The 21,137-nt window shown below is 36.2% G+C and overlaps 2 protein-coding genes across 3 annotated transcripts; one reads left to right on the top strand and one right to left on the bottom strand.

The window, feature by feature from the left end:
* Positions 1-1,650: 1,650 nt before the first annotated feature.
* Positions 1,651-13,304, bottom strand: LOC128015849 (uncharacterized). Of its 2 annotated transcripts, none has more exons than XM_052600045.1 (11): positions 13,152-13,304; positions 11,593-11,782; positions 11,278-11,369; positions 10,384-10,616; positions 10,027-10,263; positions 9,851-9,928; positions 9,545-9,761; positions 8,306-8,514; positions 7,548-7,620; positions 4,053-4,170; positions 1,651-2,131 (listed from the first exon to the last, which is right to left on the bottom strand). In XM_052600045.1, the coding sequence occupies exons 2-11, from the start codon at positions 11,631-11,633 to the stop codon at positions 1,936-1,938; spliced, it is 1,494 nt and encodes a 497-aa protein (XP_052456005.1). In that variant the 5' UTR covers positions 11,634-11,782; positions 13,152-13,304; the 3' UTR covers positions 1,651-1,935. The 2 variants fall into 2 exon arrangements, with proteins under 2 accessions (XP_052456005.1, XP_052456004.1); XM_052600044.1 differs by having other exon boundaries at positions 13,026-13,293.
* A 1,433-nt stretch (positions 13,305-14,737) lies between these two features.
* Positions 14,738-21,018, top strand: LOC128015848 (2-epi-5-epi-valiolone synthase). The gene is made up of 5 exons (XM_052600043.1): positions 14,738-14,967; positions 15,777-16,410; positions 17,550-17,786; positions 18,056-18,308; positions 20,611-21,018. Exons 1-5 carry the CDS (start codon positions 14,753-14,755, stop codon positions 20,694-20,696), a joined length of 1,425 nt encoding a protein of 474 aa, XP_052456003.1. The 5' UTR covers positions 14,738-14,752; the 3' UTR covers positions 20,697-21,018.
* The last annotated feature ends 119 nt before the right edge of the window (positions 21,019-21,137 follow it).

Genomic DNA, 21,137 nt, shown 5'->3' with positions numbered 1-21,137 from the left:
ATCTCAACTACTGGAGAACAAGCACAGCACAAGTTTCTTTTTCCACTGAAGACGTGTTTAGCACAACAGCCGTGCCCACGCTCCTGACAGTAATTGCAGCTCAAGGAGGTCATCAATAATGCATTCAAGATCACTTACACATCATGGAGCAGTCATAGGCTTGAAGAGCCGCTTCTACCCTGGCCTAAAAAAAACCTACGGTGCAAGAGGTTCAGGGGAAAATGAGGTCTTCAAAGAGAGCTTGGCAATAGTTTACAACATAATATAGCATGTACAGCAGTGTTTAAGAATAGATAGATAGATAGATAGATAGATAGATAGATAGATAGATAGATAGATAGATAGATAGATAGATAGATAGATAGATAGATAGATAGATAGATAGACACTATTTATATACTGTAGTAGTATTAATGTATATAATTTAAGTTTCTATAATAATATTTGTTAAATTATACACATATATATGATTAACATATTGTTATAACACTATTCAAATATTTATTAATGAACAAATTAGGATTAAAAATAACATTTCCCACACTGAAATGAGCAGTGGATTTTACTACTAAATCTAAATGTCACCTGTTAACTTAAAAAAAAAAAAAAAAATCCTAGGTTAAATATTAATATGCGGAATACTAAAGCAAACATATAACCTAGCATCCTAAATTTTATTTTTAGTGTTTGAGAAGCATTTTATAATAAACAATAATTTCTTTCCAAAAGGACATAAACTGCTTAAACTCATGTACAGAATGAGGACAATGGGCAATGACAGTTTGATAGTTCTCCCGTGATATGTTCTGGTAAAATAGAAGCACATGATGAACTATAGCTTTCTGTCTCCATGCTTCCACTGTGTGGACAGATAATGAATTACTGATTCTTATTAAGTCCTGCTGATTTTCCTACTCGGAAGAACTTTGCCATTAAATACTAATTGAATCCTGATTAGTACTATTTCTAACTTTAAACATATTTTGTATTCTTGGATCTAAAAGTGAAGATCTTGACAGTTCATGTGATGCTAGGCTTCAGATCAGGGGCAGAATTGTCGATCTAACACAACAGTGAAGCTCTCCAACACCAGTATCCTCATTTGCAGTACTAATTATGTAAATATCTGGCCTGAGTATCTGAGCTGATGGCATGAATTATAGACATTTATGAGCAAACCTGCTATCCTATTGCTTTACTAATGGAACTAATTGGCCACTCCTTTAGAATAATTGCAGTGACAGGGGTCAAGTTCTCCACTGGCCGTTTCATTCAAGTATTGTTTTTCAGCATATACACAGAACAGAGAGCAATTAAGATAACTGTGGTAGAGGCCCTTACAGGGCCATTCACGAATGCTGACGGTGAAAAAGACTGGTAGTGTTATACACAAGGTTGAACATGAGTGGATAGACTTGAACAAGTGTGATACCAGGTAGTATTGGGGTACGTAAAGCATTACAAATGCATTGTAAAAGTTATTTATGATGCATCTGAATCAGGGCACAAATTTAGTAGTGATTACATTTGGAAAACAGTTGTGCTGCTCATATTTGACCAATGTTCAGAAATGGTTCAAGTCATTTCCAATGCAAAATTGTATACCTGAACTCTTATGTGTAAATAAAAGCTGCATATGGGTTCAGTAAGCTTGCCTGCAGTGGACTTTATTATAGTTGTGGAAGGCAGTGTTTATTGTAATAGTGTTCAAATATAAAAACCTCATACAAAATGCACTAGTTAAATAACACACAAGTAGAGTTGCTTACAAATGAGACACTACACACTAAACAGGTTGTGGATGTACTGATAACTTAAAATGTACAGTACACCCCTTCACCAATGTACTGTATCGTTAAAATCAAGGAACTGACTCCGTATCCTTTAGGAACACTGGGTGAGAGTATATTACCAAATCCAAGAGGCAAACTTTCTCTACCACAGACTCTGACCACCCTCTATGACTAAGTTATGCCCTGTCATGTAGTCAGAGGCGTCAGATGCCAAGTATACCACTGCAGCTTGGAGGTCTGTCACTTGAGCCAGTCGTCCGGCTGGGATATCTGACAGCCAGCGCTGAACTAGAGGCTCCAGACTCTCTGAATGGATGAGAGGGGTGTCAACAATACCACTGTAGAGAAAGAGAGAGACAGATAAGACAGAGTGTTGTTTCAAGGCCACTCGTTTCAGTTATAGCAGTCACAGTGACATAAAATGAAGTTGGCTATCCTTTAAGGACTTTAGTACTGAGCAGAACAGCTCTGATGGTGTTTACACTGGTTCAATGTCCTTTGATGGATGGATAGTATGATTGGCACACTCCAAACTGAACATCAGAAGTCTTAAGGTCCACATGGAATCAAAACTGACCATATTTGTTACAAAAGTAACAATATATAAAATGAAAGTTTCCAATCAAGTTCCACTCATGGTTAAAACAATGCTGTATTGGTTTGGTATACATGTGCATGTCTCATACATTCATACAGTGTGTATGTATATATATATATATATATATATATATATATATATATATATATATATATATATATATATATATATAATAGAATTTTATGTTCTAATTTAGACTGTAATATAACTTTTCAATGGTGAGCAGAAAAAAAAAATCACAAATAAATGTCCCAGTAACAAGACAACAATTACATTCAGGTCTGGATCCATTTGGTACAGAATGCACACAGTCCAATCAATTTCTATAGGACAATATCAATTCTTGCTCTCTTTTTCAAACCAATTGGGTTGCCATTGCAATTACTGTTTCATGATGACTGCAATGAGTATATTTCTTATATTACTGCCAGCACTAAAATAGCTGCGTGTGATAAACTGGATCATCAACTGTCCACATCAACTTTGCAAATGTTCTTCACACCGGGGCAGCCGCATGGGAAATACAGTCTGTCTGTTCACACACTCACTGACAGCCGAAATCCCCAACAGCCTTCGGTGCCATTTAAGCCCGGACGAATAGATTCCATTCTTCATGATACCAAATCCAACACAGCAGCTAAATTAGAGGCACTGAAGTAGCATGTGACACCTTTAGTTAACATATTAAAATCTCAATTATATTTCTCTTCAGCTCTGCTTTATCTGGGAATCCGTCCTGAGCAATCAAAGGCTTACTGTGTTCCCTCAGCCAATTTTGTAGATAATGCAGCTTATCACTGTCGCAGCTTAAGTTGCCAATGAAATCAGGTGGCAGTCAACCTCACACATGCTAATTGTGCCACCCCCCCCTACCCCCCCAACCCGTATGCATATTTACCAACGGTCACTTAACAGAAATCAGGGGCCCATTGAGAGAACTTGTGTTTGCGGGGTGGGGGTTTGATGGAGAGAAAAGAATTGCTTCCTTGCAAATTAAAATGAGAAAACAAGCTGGTTCTATATAGAAATGAATAAAGAGCACATGTGCGCGTGTTGCGGATTTACTGTCGGAAGCACGGGGGCTTGGGGATCCTCGGCTTCAAGCGACACGCTCACGCTTCCTTTTGCTCTTTTCTTCCTTTCCTCAGAAGAACTGCGCTGACAAATAGATACAAACAAGGCTGCCATTGTTTTGCTGACACTTCTGCTGAAGAGGCTAATTTGAATCCCTAATTGAATGTAACAATTAAAGAAACTGTTTGCTCTACTCATCCCTCTAGACGTCATCCAATTAAGCTGGATTGCATTGTTTCACACTGTAATTTAGTAACTGAGTCTCAACTGTGTGGCCTATTGTGGAAAATTATGCATTTTGACCCTGTCAAAACAAATTAAGTTCCCACTTAAATATCAAAACAGTCCTCTCTGCTTAATTGGTGCAATGCACATATGAAGAGAGAAAGGCTGTAGTTTTTTTGCACAAAAGGCATTGATTCATGCGTTACATTTAAGAACATAATATGGGGAGAACCAGAACATGTGCCTCTGCTAAAGAGAGCACCAAGTGGGAAATAATCATGTTACCAGCAATAAAAATGTATTCCAGTTCAATTTTGACTAATCCCACACAGCACAGTGTATGTATGGTCTGTCACACTTACGGGGAGATGCAATTGACTCGAATGCCTCGATCGATCCACTCTGTGCCCAAGGTTTGTGTGAGCTTAACTACCCCAGCTTTGGATGTGTTATAGGCCAGTTGCTTCTGCGGATGTGGCACTGTTGAGAAGAAAAAAGAAGTACTTTTTTAAAGAAGTACTTTTAAGAGCGAAATCCCATTACAGTATTTGACAAAATAGTCAAATTTCCTATACTGGACAACTGTGATGGTGCACTTTTTCAGTGGTGTCATTAAATTTATTAATGAGTTCTGGTTTATGTTTTCATAAAAAATTGATGTTTTAAATCCAAACTTTACTGTTGCAAAATGTGTTGGGATATGTCGAAGGGCCTATCCTTCAATCTCAGAAAAAAAAGATACAAAATCTGTCAATGGGGCAGAACCTTTATAAAAGACACACCTTTGTTCATAAACATTCCTGCCTCAGTGATAGATTTTGTACCTTTTTTTCTGAGTGTTTATTAAATACGCTCTATATAGGTTCTATGTCTATGGTTCCATGAAACTTAAAGTTTCACATCCAGTTGGCTTTACAGGTAGATGAGATTTTTATTCTAGATTCATTATATTGGACAAAACATATACACCTCTGTACAAGTTGAGCAAACAATATTTTTGAGCATTTTCCCTGAAGAATCTGCTCTGCATCTGCTATGAGCGTAGCATGTTAGAACCAGCTTTGAATTGCTCTGTGTTACATCAATACATTAAAATGAATTAAACCAACTTTTAAACTTTTAAACACACATTATACTCCATAATGACCTAAACATGTGATTAATACAAGGCCCAATTACTTCATTCCCCTCATAACTCAGCGAGAGGGTCTTGAACTCCAATGTGACATGAAAACACTTTCATTAGCTTTTGGGACCCCGCAGATGAAGCCATGTAAAATTAATTACTTGGGATGTTCGGCATGCATCATCTTCAAGAACAAAAGCAAAACTCCATTTGTTTGTCTTGACCATCACAGATGCTCAACGCTGCATGCGATGCAGGGAAAAAGGGTCTTGCTTGATTAATCATCACGAGGGCGGCTCCAAGTTACATGCAACTTTAGTAGTTAACCTCGTCACCCGGTGATCTCACTGCCAAATTGCTGTGGTTGGAAGCGAGATGATAAATACAGCACAGCTGTGCGAAGGCAGCGGCCAGTCCTGTGGAGATGGGTTTGCGCTCTCTAGCCCCTCATTTGTTTTAAAGGAGAAATGCTAACCGGACAATTGTCAGATTGCATTGGGCCTGGTTTTCGAGGGAAGCTGCTCTTATTAAAAAAAGATGCCGTTCTTTGCCTACAAATAAGCCTCTGATTTATCAGAAAATACAAAAAGGCCAGCATGTATTAATCCTAGCAGAAAATATGGCAAGAGAACAGACCGCCTTTTTACTGTATGCCTCAGAGAGGCATTGATGTTTTAAAGGAAGGAAGAGCAAGGCTCCTCTCTGATCTGTAATTTTCAGAGATGTTGCAGGTCATAGTGATGTCATTAGAGTCTGTTTTGTATTTTCCAGTTTTTTTTTTTTTCATCTAAAGCCTATGAGTTTTAAAGATACACCCACCAAAAAAGGCAATTCTGTCATCATTTAGTCACCATGTTGAACCAAACCCATATGACTTTATTTATATGAATACAAAGAGATGTTTTGCGGAATGGGGTCACTGGACTTTTGACATTTTCAATGAATATGCAGCATTAACATTCTTCTAATCATTTCTATTTGTGCACCACCAAGAAAAGAAACTCATAGGACTTTGAAATGACACAAGAATGTATAATTGATGACAGTATTTTTATTTTTGAGTCAACGTGCCCCTTAACAGTCAGTCTGGTGCCACCTAGCTTCCATTTTTGGTTAAATGCCTCTTATCTATGGGCCGTAAGGCAGAAAACTACAAACTAGTTAACAAACACAAATAATTCGAATTATATAAAAATGAATTTTAAATATGCCCATCCACGTCAAAGGGGATGTGGAAGAGGGAAGGAGAGGGGGAAACACAATGCTACTCAACAGATGGACAGAGGCAGTGTCATTCTGCATTTTAATTGGACTTTCAAGATGTATTCCCCAACTTGGCTACAACAGCCCCCATCTGATTACACATTATGACAATATTATAACAGATGTCCTGGCCAATAACGAAAATTCCTGAAGGACTGTATGTAATGCGAGTAATTGATCACTTTTTCCCTTGCCCTCTACTCCCCCTTCCTTTTCTCATTCTCTCTCTCTCTCTCTCTCTCTCTCTCTCTCTCTCTCTCTCTCTTCACTTCTTATAGCAGCATGCTTCTGTGTTACAGATTGCACCCACAGTTGGGACTAGCATCCATATGGTACACAAGTTTATTGGCTACTTGACTACACTGTTGATGGAGTGCTGCTATTGCACAGCAAGGGACCTGTTGGAGGAATTGTGCCACATTGTGTAGCAAATAGCGTTCCTTTACAGTGTGCTGCATAAAAACACGGTTTCTTTTCTTTTCTTTTTTTTTTACTGCAATTCAAGGCGGAGCACCCAGGACCGGCGGCATACCAGGAAGTCCCTTTATAAGAGACTGAGAAGTTGCAATTTACAGCCTTTCAACAGCGTTACAGTTTTCATGTTTATAATGATGCAAAAACAGGCTTCTGAGGGGCAATACAGTCGAAGGGCTCTAGTTGAACAAACAATAAAAAGGGTCAGAGAATTTTAGATGGTTGTACACACAAACACTTTATTAAATATATTACATACAATTTAGCAGCTTTCAGTAGTTTTAGTGAGTTAAAAGCTATGCGGAGCAGCAGCCTGCGTACAAAACTAATGATGATCCTATGAAGAGTGCATTTTTAATTTCTGTATTAATATTCATTTTTATATAAAGTCTGACATAATGTATGAAGTCAAAAATGTGAAATCATGATGATAAAAAAAATACTCCTTAAAATAATGCAATTACTGAAGAAAACCGTATCAAGTAGTTTTGCGTAACTTTCTTGTCCTAGGGTAGAAAGATACATTATTATTTTATTAAATTATATTTTAAGGTAATTTTCTCTCTCTCTCTCTGTCTATATAATTAAATTATCAATTTATTATTATTTATTTATTTAATGATTATATGCATACATTTAATTAAATCTCAATTTTTTCAATGATCAAGAACAACATTATTACTATTAACTGAAACTTTACATTTCAAATAATTATATTTTTCAAAGCCATATGAAACCAACACAACATTTCTGAAAGTTTGCCACATGTGAAAACCTATATTTCCATAAATTTTTTCCCTTGTCTTTATCATGGATACTTGTGTGTCTATACCCTATAATCAAAAACAGTCAAGTTTTCTTTCTCTTTCTCTATTTTACTTGTTTGATATTCTCTTTCCAAAACCCCACCCCTACGTTTGCTGAGAGTATTAAATTCAGAGGGAAGAGACATTGTAATATCTCAGCTTATGGCGGCATAAAAATCATCACTCACCTATTAAACTGGCCATGGAAGCGGTGTTGATTATCTTGCCGTATCCTTGCTTCAGCATGACACGACCGGCCGCCTGAGGCAGTAATTTGAGGGAGAGAAGAGACAAATGTGCTTTCAGAGGAATGTCACAGTATTGACACCTTCACTAATCAGACTTCCACGTCTACAGTCTACGGGGAGAGGAATAACAATCCCCGCATGAGCAAACGAGACAAAAAGTCTCAAAAACTCCCAGCGTTCATTTTAATGCGGTGAGGCATCTCCATCACCTCTCGGTTTTGTGTAAAACAGCTTACTCTGATTTATTTGGTGCCTTGCAGGATTTAATGTCTTCTAATGCTGTAGGTATGAAATCACTTTCCTTCACACCTCTCTTTTCCCTTATCACAGCTTTTATTCCGTCTCCCGGGAAATGTCAGAAACTAATGGAAAAGTTGTTGCTAATATACAAAAGCAACTAGAATCTGCTAAAGTTTGGGCAAATACAAGTAACAGGAACCCATGTGACAAAATGTTAAAGCTGCTGCTCTTTTACATACAACAAAAAATGGTTCAGTTCTGCTTGGTAGATTGTATGTTAGGAGGGGATTTGAACCTGGTCCGTTTTCAGGCTCTTGATGCTGACTGACTGTGGGTCTATGAAATGAGCTGTAAATGCCTGCCGTATTTTTAACAAGAATCTTTTCAGGAATACCTAGACTTAATGGTTTATCTCAGCTGGAATTCATGACAAACCAAATATATAACTGAAGGGGTACCTGGCAACACATGAAAGTCCCTCTGAGGTTAATGCTAAAGGTTTGGTCCCATTCTTCTAGACTAGTGTCCTCACTAGCTGAGTTCTTGTTGATGCCAGCGTTGTTACAAGCGATGTGAATTGTTCCCCATTTAGAAACAATGTCATCAATCATCTTCTGAACGTCCTCTGGTTGGCTGATGTCTGCGGCCACAGCCATGCTTGAAATGCCTGGAACGACATGGAATCATACGGAAAAAAATATTAGTCCAACATGCACATGAACACATAAATATCACTTTATTAGATTAAGATAAATGTGGGGTTTGTCTAATTTTAAACACATCCTCAATCATGTAAACTATATGACATTAATATAGTACACACACACACACACACACACAAAAGAACCAAAATGACTTAAGATATGGAAAAGGAAAAAAAAATCTCAAAATGTTGTTAGTTTGCTTAAAACAAGATAAAAATATCTGCCAGTGGTGTAAAAAAAATCATCTTAATTAAATAATCTTAAAGTAAAATCTATATTATTTGTCTTTACAACAAAATATCCTAAAAATGTTGATATTTGTAGTAGAAAATAAGTAAAAAAATGTTTTGCAGTGCACACGGACAAAATTGCTGTATATTAAGACAAAAGATGTCAAAAATAAGTCTGAGCAGCTGGGAAACAGCGTCATTCTGTTGTGTACTATGATACTAGGGCCCCATCTGCTGGTTAAATCAAGTATAAGCATTATTCAAGCATTTTAAATATACCAATAAATATGTATAAAATATAAATATAACAGCAAAAACTTTGTGAAACTAGTGCATTGTTAATAAAATCCAATATTCCTATGGCTTCTAGTAGGACCTCGGAAAATCAGTCTTATTTTAGCATTATTTCTGTACTAATATAGTATTTATTCATATTTGAATTAGCTTCTATTTTAATTTTTTCTGTTTGAATTTTAATCTTAGTTTGTTTACAATAATTATGTTATGTCCTTTATGACATTTTTATTTTATTGTACACGTTTTTTTTTTTTTTTTTTACAATATTTCTATTTAGATTTGTATTTTTTAGACTTTAATTTGTATTTCAATTTCAGTAATTTTAGTACTTAAACTTAGCTGCCATTTAGTTGCCATTTCAAACTTTTAAGTTATTTAAGTTTAAGCTTTTCATGTAATATTTCTTTTTTTCCCAATTTGTACCATTTTAGTTCCAGTTTTAGCAAAACATAAAAGTACCACTCACCTTTCAAAGTCAGTTCATGGGCCACATTCTCTGCTTTTCCTTCGTCCATGTCTATGATGGCGACTTTGGCTCCAGCCTCTCCAAGAGCATGTGCGAAGGCCCTGCCGATGCCCTGACCAGCCCCAGTCACATAGGCCACTTTTCCATCCAAACGTAACCTGTCCAGCACTTGTTTCCCTTGAACTCCTCTGAAAACCTCATCATACGTCACTGTGCTCTGTGAAGCATAGATCAACATCAGTGATCTGATCAATGGCTGTACTGAAGTTTCCTTTTATTATTCTAATTATTCTAAGTATACTGTACCTTCAGCTGTGTGTTTGCCTGAGGTGTGTAGCGCAGTCTTCGTATTATAGTGAGGCCATCTCTCAGAGGAATAATGACCTATAAACAGAGATCAAACGACTGAAATTCAGAACTGTCTGTGTTGTCGGTTTTATAAAATGAATAAAAGCTCATATTTGAGAGAAAACCATTCACACCTGCTCTACTCGAGGATCATCTGTGACGAACTGATTAAAATCTCGCAAGGCTTTTCCAAAATCATCTGCTGAGTCCTTGAGGTAAACTCTCCCTTTAAACAGTGTGTTGTCAACACATATAACACCATCTATCCGCAGCAGGTTATGGTCCAGGAGGAACTTGTAATAGTTGATGTAGTTATGTTTGTCTGCGTCGATGAAAACCATGTCAAACTGCTCTCCCGTGGCAGCTAATTCCTGCAAAATAGTACACGTTTAAAGCATTTTCTTAACAAAATAATCAAATATTTGAAATTCTTTTCTGGACAGGACATATTTAACAGCTCAAATGCCTTTAGAGATGTAGGCTGGACTCACCTTCAGGGTGTCCATAGCAGGCCCAGTCTTCACAGTTATCTTTTTGCCATGAGGAGACTTGTCAAATATAGGTTGTGCGAATTCTTTCAGGTAAGGCTCGAGCTCACATGCAATAAGTTGGCCATTCTCTGGTAAGGCCTCGGCCATTGACAAAGCCCCATATCCTGTGAACATTCCTATCTCTAAGACCCTCTTTGCTTTGCTCATATGGACCAGCATCTTTAATACCTGACCTATTGAATGATAATAACCAGTATTAAAATACAGTTTGCACATATACGCTACTGTTTAAAAGAGTTTAGAGTCAGTAAGATTTTTCAGTGTTTGATAAAGAAGTAAAATAATTATTTTTCATTTTAATATATTTTACAATATAATTTATTCCTGTGAATGCAGTGTGTGATCTTTCAGACATCATTCTAATATGTTGATTTGGTGCTCAAGTAACATTTCTTATCATTAACGCAGTTAAAATTTTTTTCTTTTTAATATTTTTGTGGAAACAGTGATACATTTTTTTCAGGATTATTTAATGTAAAGAAAGGTCAAAACAACAGCATTTATATTAAATATATATTTTTGTAACATTATAAATGTCTTTAGATCATTTTAATGCATCCTAGCTGAATAAAATTTTAAATAATAAATATATAAAAAAAATATATATATATATATATATATATATATATATATATATATATATATATATATAGTTAATATTACTTAACAGGCCACAAACTTTTGAACAGTAGTGTGTATTTTGGTTTCATGATCAACTTTGAGTAATTGTGTCTATCTATGAAGACATCAAACAAAGTATACATTGTGGAATTTAAAATATTATTTAAATATTGCAATTAAACTACAATTAATCTGTAATTTAAAGATGTATACCTTCTACCTGTCCAGTGATGCATGTAATAGGAAGCCTGAAAAAGGTTTTTCCATCCTCATGCACCTTATTCCAGTCATGAAAAATAGATTTCCTTCAGAAAATAAATAAACAATTATGATGTGTGTTCATACAACTCATAAAACATTACAATAACATATAATTTTATGTGACTGGCAGCCAAAATAATGCATTGTGCACTGCACAAACACTTCCAGGACAAACACAGTGTAACCACAAACACAACCTAAACAAAGACACGTCATTCACAAAACTAATCATCTGCAACCCACACAAAGTTTCAGGTGAATAGTTACCTATACAACTCAGCCAACGGTTCACTTTCCTGGCTGCTCATTTGTTCAAGGTAACCATCCAATCCGCTAGCCAGGTCCAGGGCCTTTTGAAGATTATCACACAGCTCAGCGGGAACATTTGCATTATTCTCTGCGATCTCTTTAGCCTTCAGCAGGTACTCTGTGACAAATTCCACAGGAGTGTCTGAAACTAATATTAAAAAGATGGATTAGTACATTTATTAGTAGTATGTGAATGTATGGTTAGATGTGTTATGAAGCATACAATTACAGATAATTTGTGAGGACACACACACACACACACACACACACACACACACACACACACACACACACACACATATATATATATATATATATATATATATATATATATATATATATATATATGCTTTCATAGAGGTAAGCCTATGCAGTACAGCTACAAAAAGTATTACTGATTACATAACACTCCATGACTGTAGAATATAATATTCATACAGGCCACATAACCTCACATGACCTTGCGCTCTTTGTAAAATCCTAATGTATTGTAGTCATGTAACTATGAGTCATGTTACTTGCAACCGTTACAAGAATGACTGAATAAATATTTTTGTTTGTTTCTTTGTTTTTTGGCAGGTGACCATAAGAACATTTAATTTTATTTTTCATTTCTTCTCCCACCTCGCGAGCCCCTGCAGTTTCGTCATGAACCGCTAGGGGTCTACGAAACAGTGGAAAAACATCCACCAACCTCTGCGTCATAAAGAAACCGTAGGCTAATCTTAATATATTATTTAACAAACCACTGCTTTCTTATTTTCTTTATTATTAACTATAAACCTGTTTATTGAACATTGATATATATTTTTGTTGCTGAATTCTGATACAGGAGCACTATCATGAGGTTAAATCTACAAAACCTGTCCAAAAATTATAGCTTTTATAATCAAGTAATATAAAAATAAATATTTGTCTAGTCTATGAATATTTTTTTAGAACTACAGAAATGTCCTTATAATTTCCTAATTGCTCCAACAGCTGAATAATTCCCTCCCTTTGAATATAAAACTTATTTTATAATAAATCAATTCTATTTTTCCGTAAATAAACGACACATCAAAGAGTTTTGTAAGTAAACGGTAAAAAACAAGGAGCATTTTTTTCTGTATGTGCATATAAATGTTTTGCTGCACGTTTACCAAAGTCTTGACATTACGTTGCCAACTTGAAACCACTGACCGAGTTTAGTAACACGCTAACCCTGACTGGACTTCCACTCGTGGCGTTTAATGTTATATTTGTCTGTATGTAAATTCTAAGTAAGAGTTGTAAGGCTATGTATTAAACATGCTTTAGAGCTGCGGCAACAAACAGAACTGGCGTTATTAAAAAATGCGCGATCTGTAAAAAGTTCGGGAATACAAACTGACGTACGTAAACATCCCTACCTTTTGCTGCCTGCATAGCGAATCTTCGTAGCATGAATTGGGAGTGCTGTGTTGGCCGTGTTCTCCGTTGCACAAGCCCACCTTACAAGCATAAACGTTACACAAATGCTCACGTCACAAACTTACACAAGGTAAAGAATTCGCAGTCAGTGCTTCGCCCTGCTTCTGTGTGCAGCTTTCACACGAGTGTAACTGCGCTTCCGGGCACTGTAGAGTTGAGTTTCGAGGGCTGCTGCTGTCTGAACCTCGTAAAAAAATCCAGTCCACGACCCGCAAACACACCGCTCTGAGCACCAACCATTGCTCAAGCAACTCATTTCACGTGCACCATATGTTTCTTATATGTTTCAATGTGTCAAAATGAATGCAAAATATTTTTTTAATGTTTATATTTAAAAACATGTACAGAGTCACTCTTGAATCTCCTGAGCTTATAATGGAATAAAAGTTTTTTATTATTATTATTTTAGATTGTTCAGTAATACATCAGAAAACTAGCCTACTTACTTTGTTTGTTGTGAGAATACAGTAAAATATAGTTTTTTTTTTTTTGTTTTTTTTTTTTTTTTTGACTGAATTGTTCAATAATATTAACTTCCTTTATTCAAGTCTTAAATGTTAATTAACATGACTAAAGAGACCTTACACTTTACACACACACACACACACACACATACACACATCCAAACAAACAAGCAAACATGACAGTGATTCCAAAGTTCCAAAGTATTGGATATTAGATAGCTTGACATGGGGCATGCACAGAAAAAAGTCAAATTATGTTGCTGTGCCTGATTTTTTTTTTTTTTTTTTTTTTTTTTTTTTTGCAGGTAAGATAATATATAATTCTATAACACATATCTAGTCCTCAAAATCATAACATTTCCTTGCAGCTATAATTATAAATGATATCCGCTTAAAATAAAAAATGCCACTTATGTTCAGTAATTCCAAAAATCATAATTGATCATTTGACATTTTTGAATAGCAAAGGTCAGTGTGGTCTGCATTAACTTCGCTTGTGTACACGTGGTTTCTTATCAAAAAGTCAAACCTGTTATGCTACCTTCCCTTTATACACCAATGACTGCAGTGGTCTTTTTCTTATCTCACTTATTTTGTTATTGTTTTAGTTGTATTAAATAATTTAGGTGTATTCAGTAATCATTAATTGTGTGTGTGTGTGCGTGCGCGTGCGAAACTAATAACTGGGATTAAAAGGGGATGGATAAACCTCATGATTGTTATCAATGAAACGTTGCACACTCTTCGAGTCTATCAACAAATGAAAGTCATCGCCTTCTTTAAACACGGATACTGACATAGAGTTCTCGGAATGGAGCACATTCTGACATTCTGCATTTTCATGACAGTGCACTTTGGTGCCCCATTTAAAAAAAAAAAAAGAAAAAGAAAAAGAATGAAAGAAAAATGAGAAAGAAATGTAACTTCATAATCGTGAACAGATCACATTTGCTTATCAGCACCTTTCCATCTCTCATATAACGTCTAGTCATATTTCATAACCCACGCGCCTTCGAGGCGTTTTGCTCACGTGTGATCATCACATATATAACTGTTCGAATAGCGAACGTGAGTTGTGTAAGTTCAAAATCAGTGAGACATCACGGTTTTGGAGAGGGAGAACCTTTCATAAGTTTTGCGCGCAAGCTCCTCCCAGATTCCTGCTGATGCACCTCATGACATTATTTAATGACGCTACAAATATGGAGAGAGCTGAGGAACCTTTAACAGTTAATACAACTGAAGTTCGCCATCCAGCTGTTCCTTACCATCCATCTTTGGAGAACTCGGCGATGGAGAACCTCAACAGACAGAAGGAAACCGTATTCAGCCTGGTGCAGGTGAAGGGGACGTGGAAACGCAAAGCAGGGCAAAATGTGAAGCAAGGATTAAAAGGACGAGTGTCAGCTGCTAAAATGTGCGTATAAGTCAATAAGTATTTATTAAACATTTAAACATTTATAGAAAACTGCACCCAACTATATGGATTAGCAAGTGTGCTTTTATCTGATCCTAAATTGCATTACGATTATATTATATTTTTTTTATATTTTAAACGAATACATTTCCCTTTGATGGATTAAACAATATATTAAAAATTTTTTTTTTTTAATTTTCATTACTTTTGGTGTTTCATAGCTTTTGATGTACAGAAAAGCTATGATACTCATTATATTTAAAACGAATACATTTAATTTTGATGGATTAACAATATATATATATATATATATATATATATATATATATATATATATATATATATATAAATTATTTTAATTTTAATTACTTTTGGTGTTTCATAGCTTTTGATGTACAGAATTTTATAACAACTTATGTATAATTTTGTAAATGGACATAGTAACAGAGCTACCATTCCATATGTATTTCTCTTCCCTTCAAACTATCTACAGTGAGACAGGAGGAGTCAAATATGAGCTCACTTTACATATCCAATGGAATTATCTGCTTATGCAAAACAGGTTGTGTCAGTATTACACCAAAGTGTAGTAGTAGTGCTGCTATATATCCATGGATTCTTTTACATAAAAAAAAAATAAATAAATAAAAAAAATATATATATATTAGAATTTAATTAATTTGAAAAGAGAAATATTGCAATCAGGTAGCACCACTTATATTTTTTGTAATATTTAATCTTACTTTTTATATTTATATATATAATCACAAACAAGATACAAAATGAGTTATGAGCTTTATATGTTGCAGTTACGAAAGCAGCTCCTCTAGTGGCACCACCTGGACAGTGGTCACCCCCATCACCTTCACATATACAGTTACTCAGACAAAAAATCTTCTTGACCCCAGCAATGACACTCTGCTTTTGGGCCACATCACAGACACTCAGCAGCTTGAGGCCGTACGGTCCAGCACCAAGCCCTTAAAACGCTTCATAGTCATGGATGAGGTAGTATACAATCTCTATGGTTCTCAGGTTACAGACTACCTCGAAGCCAGACATGTACTGTACCGGATCCTGCCCCTGCCTACGACGGAGGAGAACAAGTCCATGGAAATGGCCCTGAAGATTCTGGAGGAAGTCCACCAGTTTGGTATCGACCGGCGTACGGAGCCCATCATCGCCATCGGAGGTGGAGTCTGCCTGGATATTGTGGGTCTCGCAGCATCCCTCTACAGACGGCGCACTCCATATATTCGTGTTCCCACTACCCTTTTGTCATACATTGATGCTAGCGTCGGAGCAAAGACGGGCGTGAATTTCGCAAATTGCAAGAACAAGCTAGGCACCTACATTGCACCTGTTGCTGCCTTCTTAGACAGGTCGTTTATACAGTCAATTCCTCGCAGACACATATCTAATGGTCTTGCAGAAATGTTAAAGGTAAATTTTTTTCCCCCTTTTTTGTTTTTGGAATATTTATTATTATAAGTTTTATTCTTACACCACTCCGCATCATGTTTGCTGAATGTTATCCAATACTTGTTTTTTGTTCATTTTGGAGTGAAATCACTGCTTGTTTTTCTTCAGCACATTACACTTTCTCCCATATTTGGATATGCATTGTTTAGCATTTTTGCTTTTGACAACCATTTGTAAGGTCAAGAAGTCTTGTATTATCCATATTGTATCTTGCTATTTAAAAACTTTTTTGTTATGGAGTAATGGAATATAGTTTTTTCCACTTCTTTGTAGATTTTTTTTTTATTTAAATTGAGCATCTTTTTGTCAAACTTTTGACACTTGACTGCTTTTGTTATTCTGTATTATAGATGATATATATACAGTACAGACCAAAAGTTTGGACACACCTTCTCATTATTCAAAGAGTTTTCTTTATTTTCATGACTATGAAAATTGTAGATTCACAATGAAGGCATCATAACTATGAATTAACACATGTGGAATTATATATGGAATTATATACATAACAAAAAAGTGTGAAACAACTGAAAATATGTCATATTGTAGGTTCTTCAAAGTAGCCACCTTTTGCTTTGATTACTGCTTTGCACACTCTTGGCATTCTCTTGATGAGCTTCAAGAGGTAGTCACCTGAAATGATCTTCCAACAGTCTTGAAGGAGTTCCCCGAGAGATGCTTAGCACTTGTTGGCCCTTTTGCTTTCTGTCTGCGGTCCAGCTCACCCCTAAACCATCTCGATTGGGTTCAGGTCCGGTGACTGTGGAGGCCAGGTCATCTGGCGCAGCACCCCATCACTCTCCTTCTTGGTCAAATAGCCCTTGATGCCTTCAGTGTGACTCTACAATTTTCATAGTCATGAAAATAAAGTAAACTCTTTGAATCAGAAGGTGTGTCCAAACTTTTGGTCTGTTATAACTATATATATATAGTTTGATGATATTTTTGAACTTATCATCACCAAATTATGTAATATTAGGCCTTTTTATAAATCAGTAGAATTTTTTTTCAAGTTTTCAAGATGCTGAGCAGTGTTTTTATTATCATTTGTCTTTTTTATTTTTAATGTTTTAATGTATTTATGTTTTTTATGGTTTTAGATGGCTCTCATGAAGCACAGAGGGCTGTTTGAACTTCTGGAAATGCAGGGGCAGTTCCTTTTAGACTCAAAGTTCCAGTCTGGCATGGTTCTAGAAGACGGCCACATTGACCCTGCTTCTGTTTCTACCCGTGTCGCTATAGAAACCATGTTAGAAGAATTGGCCCCAAACCTGTGGGAGGATGATCTTGACAGACTGGTTGACTTCGGTCACCTGATCAGCCCAGAACTAGAGATGGTATATTCACTTCATCAGCCGCACATTCTACTATTTTAAAAGGGTTGGGTGGGGTAAAAAAAAAAATATTTTTTTTTTTGAAAATATTTTTCAATATTTGTTTCTTGGGTAAGATATATTATTTTAGTCTGTCTGAAAACTGTCTAAAAAAATTCTCAGAACTGAATTCCTGAAACTGTGGTTCAGGTTTTGGTTATACATGCATGCAAAATGCAGCAATAACTTTTTTCAACAAAATAAATATTATTATTATTATTTTTTTTTTTTAGAAAGTCCTACCAGCTTTACTCCACGGTGAGGCAGTGAATATTGATATGGCCTACATGGTGTATGTGGCCTGTGAGATGGGGTTGCTCTCAGAGCAGGAGAAGTTCAGGATCGTCTGTTGCATGTTGGGGCTGGAGCTACCAGTGTGGCATCAAGACTGCACCTTTGCTTTGGTTCAGAAATCTCTACGTGACAGACTTCAACACTCTGGAGGGCTTGTGAGAATGCCTTTACCAACAGGCCTTGGAAGAGCTGGTAATATGTTTGAATCTTAAGGATGTCATGCTTAAAGGCTTATCTATGACTGGAAAAAGAATGACAAATGTAAAACACAGCAAACCATAAATTATGCATGGTTAGGGTAAACTGGCTCATCAGCTTTTAAAAAGGAGGAAAAGAGAGAAATGCCATGTTTTTTCAAATGTCATACCACCATTTAAACGTATATTTGGCACAATATTTTGGCATACCTTCAAAAGTCACAATGTTGCGTAAATTGACTTATTTAACTAATTCCATTCAAAAAGTGAATATTGTGAAATTAGAATATTCTGAAAAGGTTCAATATTGAAGACACCTGGTGCCACACTCTAATCAGCTAATTAACTAAAAACACCTGCAAAGCCTTTAAATGGTCTCTCAGTCTAGTTCTGTGGGCTACATAATCATGGGGAAGACTGCTGACTTGACAGTTGTCCAAAAGATTGACACCTTGCACAAGAAGAGCAAGACACAAAAGGTCATTGCAAAAGAGGCTGGCTGTTCACAGAGCTCTGTGTCCAAGCACATTAATAGAGAGGCGAAGGAAAGGAAAATATGTGGTAGGAAAAACTGTACAAGCAATAGGGATAACCGCACCCTGGAGAGGATTGTGAAACAAACCCATTCAAAAATGTGGGGGAGATTCACAAAGAGTGGACTGCAGCTGGAGTCAGTGCTTCAAGAACCACTACGCACAGACATATGCAAGACATGGGTTTTAGCTGTCGCATTCCTTGAGTCAAGTCACTCTTGAACAACAGACAGCGTCAGAAGCGTCTAAAGACAAAAAGGACTGTACTGCTGCTGATTGGTCCAAAGTTATGTTCTCTGATGAATGTACATTTTTCATTTCCTTTGAAAATCAGGGTCCCAGAGACTCGAGGAAGAGAGGAGAGGCACACAATCCACGTTTCTTGAGGTCCAGTGTAAAGTTTCCACAGTCAGTGATGGTTTGCAGTGCCATGTCATCTGCTGATGTTGGTCCACTGTGTTTTCTGAGGTCCAAGGCCAACACGGCCATATTTCATTTTCCAACAGGACTTGGCACCTGCACACAGTGCCAAAGCTACCAGTACCTGGTTTAAGCACCATGGTATCTCTGTTCTTAATTGGCCAGCAAACTCGCCTGACCTTAACCCCATAGAAAATCTATTGGTTGTTGGGAAGAGGAAGATGCGATATGCCAGATCCAACAATGCAGAAAAGCTGAAGGCCACTATCAGAGCAACCTGGGCTCTCAGAACACCTGAGCAGTGCCACAGACAGGTCGACTGATCCATGCCACATCGCATTGCTGCAGTAATTCAGGCAAAAGGAGCCGCAACTAATTATCGAGTGCTGTACATGCTCATACTTTTCATGTTCATACTTTTCAGTTGGCCAAGATTTTTAAAAATCCTTTCTTTGTATTGGTCTTAAAGCTGCAGTAGGTAACTTTTGTAAAAATATTTTTTTTATATATATTTGTTAAACCTGTCATTATGTCCTGACAGTAGAATATGAGACAGATAATCTGTGAAAAAATCAAGCTCCTCTGGCTCCTCCCAGTGGTCCTATTGCCATTTGCAGAAAATATATCGCTCCCGTTAAGAAACAACCAATCAGAGCTGCGGTCCGTAAATTTGTTTGTGTTCAAAATGTAGAAAAATGTATATAATAAGTGAGTACACCATGAATCCATTTTCCAAACCGTGTTTTTGGCTTGTCCTGAATCACTATGGTGCACCTATAATAAGTGTTTATATTCGGACTATTTTAGTTTGCTTCGGGGGTACCGCGGCGGAGTAACCCAGTACCTTTGTGATTCTTCATAGACATAAACAGAGAGAAGTAGTTCCGGCTACGATGTTCTTCCGCAAGACGCAAGCAGTTCTGTTTATTAACTGCTAGAGCGTCAAAAGTTACCAACTGCAGCTTTAAGTAACATTCTAATTTTCTGAGATACTGAATTCAGGATTTTCCTTAGTTGTCAGTTATAATCATCAAAATTTAAAGAAATAATCATTTGAAATATATCAGTCTGTATTTAATGAATGAATATAATATACAAGTTTCACTTTTTGAATGGAATTAGTGAAATAAATCAACTTTTTGATGATATTCTAATTATATGACCAGCACCTGTATACACACACACACACATGTATATATATTATAATGCAAGTACAAGTATATCTTCTAAGTTTGTATTTTGTGACTTGGAATTTTTTTTTTTTAAAGAAGTGTTTTTAAAGCACTAAACATATTGTGTTAAGTGTTAGAAAAAGTGAATATTGTTTCCTCATTCCTCACTTAGAAATCTTCAACGACACTGATGAAGGCACTCTGTTCCGGGCTTATGAGAAGTGGTGCGATGAACTCAGCACAGGTTCACTTCGATGAGACCTCAGCCAATGTTTACAATGCTACAAGGGAGCCTCTAAGTTTATCAATTTATATGCATGTATTATTCTATGACAGCTTCTGTTTCCTTTTTATTCTGTGTACATTATGGGCATTTAAATGTTTTACATTTAAAACAATTGCTTCTAATTACTATAATTGCCATTTTAAATGGCCGTGAATAGAAGAAAGCTGACTTGATATGTGAAAATCTTTCTTTAGTTGTGTTTAAGGGTTTCTTTCCCACCATTTCATATTTGATAAAAGAACATATCAGTTACTAATTAAATCATTTATTAAAAATATATACAAAATTTGATAAGTCTGTCTGATATGTTTGATGTAATGCATGCAAGTTTATAATAAACAATTCTCTTATTAACAAAGTCTCCATAAAGATGAGAAAGATGTAGCCTATTACGTTTCAGAGCAACAATAACT

The sequence above is a fragment of the Carassius gibelio genome, chromosome A6 (assembly GCF_023724105.1).
Source record: "Carassius gibelio isolate Cgi1373 ecotype wild population from Czech Republic chromosome A6, carGib1.2-hapl.c, whole genome shotgun sequence".
Lineage (NCBI taxonomy): Eukaryota > Metazoa > Chordata > Actinopteri > Cypriniformes > Cyprinidae > Carassius > Carassius gibelio.
The sequence above is the reverse complement of the archived record's forward strand: the minus strand, read 5'-3'. Positions and strand labels throughout refer to the sequence as shown.